This window comes from Quercus lobata, chromosome 2, assembly GCF_001633185.2.
Source record: "Quercus lobata isolate SW786 chromosome 2, ValleyOak3.0 Primary Assembly, whole genome shotgun sequence".
NCBI classification, from domain to species: domain Eukaryota; kingdom Viridiplantae; phylum Streptophyta; class Magnoliopsida; order Fagales; family Fagaceae; genus Quercus; species Quercus lobata.
This window is the reverse complement of record NC_044905.1, coordinates 18,044,519-18,055,620: the sequence shown is the minus strand read 5'-3', so window position 1 is coordinate 18,055,620 and position 11,102 is coordinate 18,044,519. Positions and strand designations below refer to the sequence as shown.

Below are 11,102 nucleotides of genomic sequence, written 5' to 3'. Positions count from 1 at the left end.
ATGTAAACGCCACCTGGACAAAGTGTCACATCAGACAGGAACAACCCATGAAAATCGAGCCTTAAAGGCTCGATTTAGGGGCCCAAAATCGAGTCTTTGAGGCTCGAGTTGCTAAAAATATATATAGTTTGTAAACGGACCCTACTAACTAAATAGTTTGTTTTTTATGGGTAATTACCCATTTTCGCGAAGACTTTGAGTTGAACTTGAACCACTCGTCATAATGACAGTTTACTTTAATTTTAATTTAGTTTTTAATTCACATTCAATTAAAAAAAAAAAATTAGAGAAAATTTCAAATTATAACGTCTGTTTTTTATGATTGCTCTTTATCTTTAAATCAAAATCCCAATTGATTTTTGGTGTAACCAGAAATTAATACTTTACCGGTTGAGCTAAAAAATAATAGAAATTATAATATAAATCATTTTGTCTTAACTTTAAGATAATTTGGAGTTGGAGAAACAACAGGCATGGTAAATAATTTCTCAACCTAGAATTCTAGATAATGAGGCCAAAAAATAATCATTACTCATCTACAACAATTCATGCACATAAAAATCAATCTAGATTCTAGCTTTAGGCTTTTCTTCAAAACAAAAACAAATAATTTTTCCCCGTTTAGATTCATCCTGTATAAATAAATTACACAACTACATATATAATATAAAATCTAAAACTTGAGCCATCTCTTCTCTTTTTCTCGGCTGACAACCGCACTTGATGCAGATGCATGAGTTGCCTCAGCCTCCGCTAAAGCTTTGCGAGTTTCATTTAACTTTCTCATGGCAGCTTCATAAACTACCTTTTCCTTTCTGTTTCTATTAACCATTTCTTCAAGCTTCTCAGCTCGCATCCTCAAGTCCTTCACCTCATCATCATAAGCAACCAGAGCCCGTCTATCTACTTTGTTCCCCTCCCCAGAACCTTTACCTTGCTGCTTCTTCGCTGACCTACCACTTAAAGCTTCATGATGCATTGCAAGTTGGTTATTGATAAGACTAAAGACATCAGGTTCCAATTCCTCCTCCTCTTTTGCTGCTCGAGCCAGTGCTGCAAACTTCTTCTCACGTTTTCTCTTTCCACCTCTGCTCCGCTTCTTCTCTTGCTTCTTGTTGGTCTCTTCACCTTCATGAGACTCAAGAGCATGGTCAAGAGATTGCTTCGGTGGAAGGACCTTCACAGTGACGGGATCCAACATTCCCTGCCCAGATACTCCTAAACCCATCCCTTCACGATAACCCATATTGGCCATCATCTTGGAAGCTATGCCCCTGGTGTGATTTTCCCACTTTGCAAATATCATAGTTTCTTTCTGGATGCCTCTTTGTTGGGTGGAGCTTTCAAGAAATCCTAAACCCTGTGAATCCTCATCTTCATAGTCACTAGAATCAAATTGTTCTGAGCCGGAATCACTCTCCTCTTCATCACTCACTTGGGCATTTTCAGATAATGTAATTGCATCCACCCCAAGCTTTGCACAGCTTCCATCGTCTCGGAAAACAACTTGCCCTACTCCAAGTTTATCATCCCACGATTCAAGTTCAGCTTCCCTCCAAATGCCAGATTTACTGTCTGATATTGCCCAAATGCTTGAACCCACTAGTGACTGGTCCCAAGTTGTTGGGATGTACTTCTTCAATGAGGACAATGGGACATCAACACCTGTACACATACAAACTCATGTGAGCTCTAACATGCTGGTAGTTAACATATAATTTAAAGACAACAATGACACTGTAGTTGTTTTATGGAGCATACAGGTTAGCTGCGTAGTAGATGTATAACAGACAAATTAAACTATGTATATTTCATAAGTTCGTTAAAAAACACCAAAAGCAACGTTGCCATATGTAATTACCAACAGTCCTATCACAGTTGCCACATTTCGATTCTTTTTCTTTCTCTTTTTTCATTTTGAGAATTTGATAGTTGGGAGAAGGGGGATTTGAACCCTGGACATCTCCGTTGGAGATAGCAGGAAGTGCCAATTGAGCTACAAGGCTCTTGACCTTATAACCAAATTTAAAATTTTAAAGAGACCTATACTTGATCTTCTACTAATGGTTGAGTGCTTTTAAATTTCACAGCCCTGCCTATTCTTATTTTAGTGGGCCAAACGAAATACAAAAATTCGATAATTTCAAACCAAGTCCATTTATTTTTTCAAATTCCAGTGGGTGTAATTGCCCCTACTGGGCATAACGTAGCTTCTACCCTGCTGACTATATCCTCCCATTCATCTCATACCATGCATTGCCGAGAATGGTAAAAACAATGCAAAAATGAGTAGAATGAGAGATTTCAATTTGAATTGCAGGACTCCTGATCCATATAATAGAAGCAACCGCAACATACCATGGGATAAGCGGCAGTTAGTACCAAATCGACACCGTTGCTGTAGAAAGAACTTGCACATCTGCACTTATGTGGTCTAGCATCAGTATACTGACATGACAAATACCATGGGGTTTTACTCAGTATCTATGTGAATTAAATTCCAGTAATGGTTGCACTAATTGGTGCTTAACAAGCATTATATAAATCGCTTGTCTTAACAGCAAAAGCAAATCCGATTCAGTTAAGGCAGCTAATACTTACATATAAAATCTATAAAAATTTATGTGTGTCTATGCGTTAGATTATGTTTAGCATGTACGTTAATGGTGCATAACAAGTATTAGGTAAATTGTTATCTCTTCTTTGTCAGAAAAAATAATCTTATTCACTAAGAATAAAGATATATAATGATTCTTGGTATCTGTGTCTCTAGGCTCACAGGCGCGCACTCATATAAATGAGTATCTAAAACAAACTAGAAAATTTTCAGATGTACCTTCAGCACTCTTTCCCTAAAGCCTGCTTACATCAGGTTTGCCACAACCCCAAAGTTCCAAGCATAGAATGAATCATTCAATTATCTTGTTTCTGCGCATAAATCACTGAGTTCAACAAAGAGATGACAGTAAATTTCTTGGTAGAGTACCCATGACTAATGATATCCCGGATCTCTTCTTTTCCCCCCTTCCTAAAAATTGAAAGAGCACTAATATTTTTATTTTAGTAGGATATCTTGTTTTGTATACTTAACACTAATAAAATAAGAGGGAGGAAGCTATAGCTTGATGCCAACAGAGGTTTTGTCAACAAAAGCTAATTTTATTCACTACGACGAAAGGCATGTAGTGCTTTGTATATGTCTCTATGTACACACACACACACACACACACACACACACATATATATAGATATGCATATTGTAAACAAACTATAAAAATTTTCAGATGATTACCTTCAGCACTCTTTCCCTAAAACTAGCTTACATCAGGCTTGCAATGACCCCCAAAGTTCCAAGTAAGAATGGAATTGTTCAGTTATCTTGTTGTAGGGCATAAATCACTGAGTTCAAGAGTTCAACAAAAAGATGACAACAAATATCTGGGTAGAGTACTACACACAACTAATGATGTCCTGTATTTATTCTTTTTTCCCCCTTCTTAAAATTTGAAAGAGCACTAATATATATATATATATATATATATTTTACATAAACAAAATCAGAAGGTGTTCCTCTTTCACCACCAAAGTTCAGGAAAAATGGATATCTCATGAGTAAAATGATACTCTCCCGAACCTTTGAAGCTTTAAGGAGAATACCACATGATGCTAATACTAAACCCAAATATCTTGTGGATAATTCTGCCTAATTGAACATGCAATCCACAAATTTTTTTAGGTCAATACCATACACAGCCGATGGGTCTTGAACCCACGACCTCATCCTCCACTTTGCTTTTACAATGAGAGGAGGTGCCATTTAAGCTAGAGCTCATTGGCACAAAACACACATTTACATAGATAAAAACAAAATCACACAATATTTTTTCTCCAAATAAACAAAAAGAAAAATATACAACTTTGAAACAGCCATGCAAGAAAACAAATGACCAAAAAATTGTACATACCAACATATTTTCAGATATTGGAGTGAGGAAAGAAATCTTTGCTGAATCAGAATCATCCAACTCAACAATTTGACCATTATACCAACGGCCATCGCTGTGACGAAATCTACATTTTGATCCAACTACGTAACCTTGCTCCTCTAGTGGTTCCGGTTCAACATCTGCTGGATCAAGAGGCTCTACTTTAACATCCTCAGGTTTATGATAGCAGCCATTTAGCACCGAATCAGCTTCTCGCAGTAATCGTGCACGCTTTAAGTGAAACAGCCCTTCCTCTGCATCTTTTATTACCTGAACAAGCTCTTCATAAACCTGAGACGATAAAACAGTAGCGTTTATCAAGTTGCACGATCCATAATGATATTACACCTAATCATAGATTCTCAAGACATATAATATGCAAGAATTATAAATAGATACAACTGCAAGTGTCTTTGTGTGTATATTCTGGAAATAAACAACCAACTTGATCTTTATCACCTACAATAGAACTTGGTTACTTGATCTAAGACTATCATGTGATTCCCTCTCGTTCCATAAAAAGGAATGTGCAATAACTATAACAGAAGGTACACAGATAGGAAACCATAAAGTCAACAAAAATGGATTAAAGGAACCACTTGCTGAGGGAACCACTTCCCCGTCTTTCCAAACACAACTATCAGTTTCGGGAACCACTTGCTTACTAAAGCAAGAAAAGAATTTGACAAACATGGATTTATTTAAGCATTCCAAAACTGATTCAAGGGTGTTTTGACTTTTCCCTTTCCTAAAACAATACATATAACATCTTTGAAAAGATGATACTCTTTAGTTGGTGGGAAGGATTAGGCAATAACAGCAAAACCAGCCTATAAAGAGGAAGGGAGCAGTGAACCAAAAATCAAAAAGGTAAACAAAACTGGATTTTTAAATCAATTTAAATTTTGGAATAACAAAGCTTCACAAGTTACATAAATTGACACATCTACTCTACAATAAAACCATTACCAATTAGACCCGAGCAAAACAAGCCAGAAGCACAAAACCAATGCTGACATTAATGATTGTTCAGATCGAGAAACCGACAAAACTGTCCTCCCTTACTTAGAATTCCTATCTCCAGGTATTTCCTTAACTCTTACGAAAATGTCTACTCATTAATAGCATTGCTCGTTCAAGATGATCAAAGACGGGGAATCAATGTTGGTAAATGATATTCCATTCACATAGACTAATTCATATGCACCAAACACATCTTAAAGTACAGCATTATCCAGATCTCCTTATGAATTCTTAAGCACTAGCTAGCATGATAATATATAACAGAGGCCAAGAGTTTTGATTAATGCCTTATTGTCGTGTACTTTGTACCATAAACTATTACACAATTCATTTTATTGACTAAGGAATTTGCGCGATTGATTATTTGAACCTATTTTTTTTCTAATACAAATGCAATATTATTTTATTTCATAAGCAATTAGTAGAATAAATGGAAAACCAATTACTCGAATATTGTGTGAAAACAAAACGAAGGCGTTTTGATTTACATACAGTGAGAAGCTCGGGATTGGCGGGGTCAGAGGCTAGGGCTTCTTTGATAGCAGCAAGTGAGTCTCTTTGCTCTTGCAATTGAATCTCCAGCTGGTTCTCTAGAACTCTCTCTTCCTCGCTTCCCATTTTTTGTTCGATGTTTCGGTATCAGAGAAACAAAACTAAAGCATTAGGGTATGTATATGTATGCACATAAACTTCAGGTGATCCCATTTTTCTTGTCTAAATAATAAGTAAGAAATAAGCGTATATATATTATCAAAGGGGGGGGGGGGGGGGGGGGGAGGTTTGGTAGAGAAGTTTAGGGAAAGTTGTTGTAGTTTTTTGAAATACGTGGGTGGGAAATATATGGAAATGTGTGTAATATTGTTTAAAATGTAAAAATGTGAGATTGAGAGAATAGACCAAACAGGCCCAGTATTATTGTCATTTGTCTAAGCTAATTTCTGGTTTAGCCAAAAAAAAAAAAAAAAAAGCTAATTTCTGATTTGGAAAAAATAAAATAAAAGAAAAATGAGCCAAACTTAAATTTAAGTTTAAGTTTAATCTCAATTATTGTTTCTCAAAAAAATAAAAAGTTTAATCTTGATTATTAAATATAATCTTAACTCAAATATGAAATATAAAAATGTGTTTGTGCCTTTGTGAACAAACTCGTAGAGGTTCTATTCAAATATATAATATTATATGCTTATATGTATAAATATTTAAAATATATTTATATTATATATATTTGAGATTAGATTAATTAGGTCTGTTAAACATTTCGTAAGTTAATCAAGCATTTTGTGAACAAGTTAAAGCTTATTTGGCAGGAAAATGAACAAAACTTGAATATGTAAGCTTATTTGGTATTGACCTCAATATTGATTTGTGTTCTAAATAAAATTAAATGAACAATTTTTTATTTTTTTGCTGAATAAATACTTTATTTAAAAAAAAAAAAAAACAAACAAACAAACAAACAAAAGATATTCAATCCAGGGAGGGCAGTGACCATCTCTATCTAAAACCTTAACTAACATCAATGACAAGTTAGAGATGGGAACTGCCCCACTCCAATTCAAAAGAGCAACCCATTGGGCTAGAAGGTGTGCGGTAACATTGTCGTCTCTACATATAAATGAAAATGATACATTATCAAAAGAATTGACTAGAAACAAAATATCCTCTAGAACTGCTTTAATTCTCCAGTAAGAGACAACTGCTTTGTTCTTCAATGGCTCAATGACATTTAGTACATCTTCAAGGATAATTCTCTTGAATCCTTCATCAGCCGCCTTTTTGATAGCTAACCAAGCTGCTTTGGCTTTTCCTAACAAAGGCTCTGTCTGATCCAATTGCTCTATCCATGCTGCAAGTAAATTTCCTCTTTGGTCTCTTGCCACCATTGCCACTAAAGATTTATCTTCCCTAATTGCTACATCAAAATTCAATTTTATCCAATTTAAAGGTAAGGGAGTCCAAAATGAGTCTTTTGGAGGTTTTGTTGATTGATTTCTCCACGCATTCTTGTGCTCTTCATATGATTTATTCACCTGCCTTGCCACCTTTTTCGGGCTTGTTTTGATTCCTTCCGGTCTAGCTTTGTTCCTTGTCATCCAAATTTGATCACATAAAATTGCTGCATATAATTGGAAGTCTTTAGCTTCTTCTCCCTCTAAACCCAGGCCATGCTTTAGGTTGATTATCATCTTCACCCAATCTGCTATAGACACATTGTGCATATGGCTCATATTTAATGGCCAAGGGTTTGCAAACCAAATTTAGGCAACCCAATCACATTGCATAAAAATATGCTCCAAAGACTCAATGGCATTATTGAATAAATAACAATCTATCAAAGATAGAGAGAACCTGGAATTTAGGACTGAGGTTGTAGGCAGAATCTCCCAAGCCATCTTCCACGACAAATTTTTTAGCCTAGCATGAATTTTCAGCTTCCACAACTCTTTCCAATATTTACTTTGCAGCAAAGGGTGAGGTGGATAATTGATAACAAGGCATTATATGTTGTCCTTACAGTGAATTCACCTGTGGGGTTAAGGCACCAGAAAACTTGGTCTTGTTGTGAAAATTAGGTAAGGTGGATGGCCAAAATCTTGGTTACTGTATTTGGCTCAAATAACTCATGGACCTTTCCTCTATCCCATTGTCCAATATCTTAATCAATCAACTCCGCCACCAGATGAGTTTCAAGACTAGCTCCATTTCTTCTTTAAGGGATTAGATTTGTCTCATTTGGAATCCAAGGGTCTTCCTAAATCCAATAATTCAAGTCATTCCTTATCTTGTGGCACATCACTTTCTTTACTACATCTTTGTATTCAAAGATGCTTTGGGCAGCCCATGATGCCCCTTTAGGTGAGGCCATTTTCATAAAGTTTCTATGCTTTACATATTTCTTTTTAAAAATCTGAACCCATAGTTTGTTAACATTACTTGCTATTTCCCAAGTCATCTTTGCCACGAAAGCTTTGTTCATGTCTTCAGTTTTTTTTATACTCAACCCCCCAACACTTTTTGGAGTGCATATAGAATCCCAACTTTTAAGACAACATCCCAACTTATTTTAATCTTTGAAACCCCGCTAGAAATTTCTATTCACAACATCAAGCTTAGAACAAACTTGTTTAGGGAAGAGAAGAGATAAAGCTTGATAAGATGGGAGGGAGGAGGCCACTGATGTAATTAAAGTGGTTCTACTTGCTTATGATAAAGTCTTCATCTTCCACCCTTGAAGCCTTTGTTTCACTTTATCAAAATTTATTCAGCTGCAATCTTTCTATCTCTACCTGAGGCCATTGGGATGCCTAGGTATTTTTCTTTCCTATTTGAGGATTGTATTCCCATTGAGTTTGACAGGCGAGTTCTTATGCTTTGTTGCACATTCTTGCTAAAAATGATCATTGACTTTAATAGGTTAACTTTCTGCCCTGACCATCTAGCAAAAGTTTCAAGACAAGCTTTAATGCTTTCTATATTTTCCTCATTTGCTTGAGCAAATATGAACAAGTCATCTGCAAATTGAAGGTGGGTGATAGGCATAAGATCTGGTGCTAATTTATAGCCAATGGTTTTGTTATTTGAAACTTCCTTCTCGATAAGGCTAGCTAGAACTTCTGTTGCTAGGACAAACAAGAAGGGAGATAAGGGATCTCCTTGCCTTACTCCTCTGTTACGCTTGAAAAAGCTGAATGGACTGCCATTGATTAAAATTGAGAACAAAGTTGTAGTTACACATTGCATAATCCACTGTATCCAGATGCTTGGAAAACCAAAGGCCCAAAGAACTTTATCTAAAAAGCACCATTCCAGCCTATCATAGACCTTTTCCATGTCTATCTTCAAGCCCATCCAACCTTTCTTACCTCTTTTCTTTCTCATGTCATGAAGGATTTCTTGTGCCAGAAATGTGTTCTTTTGAATTTTTCAGCCTGGAACAAACGTTGTTTGCCAAGGTGAAATCAATTTGGGGAGAATCTACTTTAGCCTATTAGCCAACAATTTAGAGATGATCTTATATAAGACATTGCACAAACTTATGGGCCTATATTGAGAGACTATTGCGGCATTACTCCCTTTAGGTATGAGAACTATAAAGGAGTGGTTTATTTCCTTCAACATGTACCCCCTTTGGAAAAAGGAAGTGATGGCTTCAATAACTTCACCCCCAATTATATTCCAATAACACTTAAAGAAATGTGCTGACATCCCATCGGGCTCTAGAGCTTTATTTGACCCAATACTGAAGACAACTTCCTTAATCTCCTTTGGCAAAGGAATTTTAGATAGCATCTCTATATCCTCATCAGAAAGGCTTGGAGTTATGAGATTCTCTAGGTTACTGGGAATTGAGGGGTTAGAAGATGTAAAAAGGTTTGTAAAGAATTCTTCGAAGCATTTTCCAATTTCTTCTCTTCCTAAAACCCAAATGCCTTGCTGGTTTTTTGGAAAATCAATCGCATTTCTTCTTCTAATAATAATAGTTGGGAGATGAAAGAATTTGGTATTCAAATCAGCTGCAGCAAGAAACTTGGTTCTAGACTTTTGTCTCCATAATGTTTCTTCTCTTTGGAGACATTCTTGGAGTTCCAAGTTAATATTAACTTCTATATTCAAATTTTCCTAAGTTGGATCGTCATTCTAAATCTTTTCCAATTGGTCCCAACAATCCATGATTCTCTTCTGGAGATTCTCAAACCATTCTTTGTTCCATCTTTTGAATTCCTTCTTGGTTTCTTTAATCTTCCTACATACTTTAAACAGAGGGGTACCATTCACATCAGACCTCCAAGCTTTTTCCACCACAAAGAAGCTTGTCTCATCTCTTGTCTAGGCCTCTTCAAACTTAAATGGCTTTTTGGCATATCTTTGTTCACCCTCAGTGAATAAGACAATGGGAGAGTGATCTGAAGTTGAGGCAGGTAAATTATGAAATGGAGCTCTTGGAAAGATTAGCCTCCATCTTTTGTTTGCAAAAGCTTTATCCAATCTTTCTTTGATATTTGCAAAACCTTCCCTTTTATTAGACCATGTATAAGGGTTTCCTGAAAATTGGAGATCAATGAGCCGTTTTTTGTCTATCACCTCATTCGGGCCACCTCTAGAAGAATTTGACACCAATTTACCACCTTTTTTGTTAGTCTGGGTAAATACATGGTTGAAATCACCAATAAACAGCCAACCCCTACAAAAAGCATCTCCCACCTTTTCAATAGCTTCACAAAAAAGACCTCTATTACTGTGATTTGGAGGACCATACACAAAAGAAATCAGCCAAGGCCCATTCATTGGATCAGAAAAAATTAATCCATTAATTATATTACTAGATTTAAAAGTAATTTCCATATCCACTCCAATCTTCCATCCAACCACTAGTCCTCCTTTTTTCCCTCTCGGATCAACACACTCTATATTATAGAAACCCAATAACATCAACAAATTACTAATTTTACTGCTGGGAATTTTTGTTTCTGATAAGAAAATAATATCTTGACCAATATCCCTTATTAAGGCTCTGAGGGTTCTTTTTGCCGTAGCACGAGCCAAGCCACGGCAATTCCTTGATAAAGTAATCATGGCTGAGTTAGGGGCATGTGTTGGCCTGCCTCCTCAGCCATTTTGGATGTAAGGGATTCATTGATATTTAAGCTCACAGATTCAATATATGTCACCTCTTGCAATGGAGAATTGGAAGCAAAGACTAACTGCTCTCTAGCTAATTCCTTGAGTCTTTTCTTTTTGTCCAACCTGGGCCTTCTTAAGATTTCTTTTAGAATTGGTTGGTGGGGCAGGTTGGGCTAAGATTGCACCTTTAAGAGACCAAAGCCCACCTTGGTCAGTTTAAGGGCCCTTCCATTGAAAGTATTTTCCTCTTCATCAAACTTCCTTTTAGCACGTATAGGTTTCACTGTTATATGATTGTTGTGGTTCTCTATAGAAGCCCACACAAATGAATCACCTGGGTCTGATTTTTCTCCTTCATTAGAGTATGCTGTCCAAGACAACATATAATTATGGGCCTTTAAGAGCCCAATAAAGAGAAATGGGTCCATAAGGTTTTGGTCAGACAAGGTGTTTTGCAGATTATTATTGGGT

The 11,102-nt window shown here is 36.2% G+C and overlaps 1 protein-coding gene across 1 annotated transcript; it reads right to left on the bottom strand.

Moving 5' to 3' along the window:
* Nucleotides 1-549: 549 nt before the first annotated feature.
* Nucleotides 550-5,745, bottom strand: LOC115974798 (zinc finger CCCH domain-containing protein 22). The gene is made up of 4 exons (XM_031095317.1): nt 5,502-5,745; nt 3,966-4,277; nt 2,359-2,419; nt 550-1,665 (listed from the first exon to the last, which is right to left on the bottom strand). The coding sequence occupies exons 1-4, from the start codon at nt 5,625-5,627 to the stop codon at nt 674-676; spliced, it is 1,491 nt and encodes a 496-aa protein (XP_030951177.1). The 5' UTR covers nt 5,628-5,745; the 3' UTR covers nt 550-673.
* Between the last annotated feature and the right edge of the window lie 5,357 nt (nt 5,746-11,102).

What these genes read in the sequence shown, in the direction of transcription:
- LOC115974798 (XM_031095317.1), bottom strand. Translation starts at nt 5,627, where the DNA reads ATGGGAAGCGAGGAAGAGAGAGTTCTAGAGAACCAGCTGGAGATTCAA. An exon ending in CCAATCCCGAGCTTCTCACT is followed by an intron (nt 4,278 to 5,501) that starts GTATGTAAATCA and finishes TTATCGTCTCAG; the next exon opens with GTTTATGAAGAGCTTGTTCA. An exon ending in TAACTGCCGCTTATCCCATG is followed by an intron (nt 1,666 to 2,358) that starts GTATGTTGCGGT and finishes GTATGTGTACAG; the next exon opens with GTGTTGATGTCCCATTGTCC.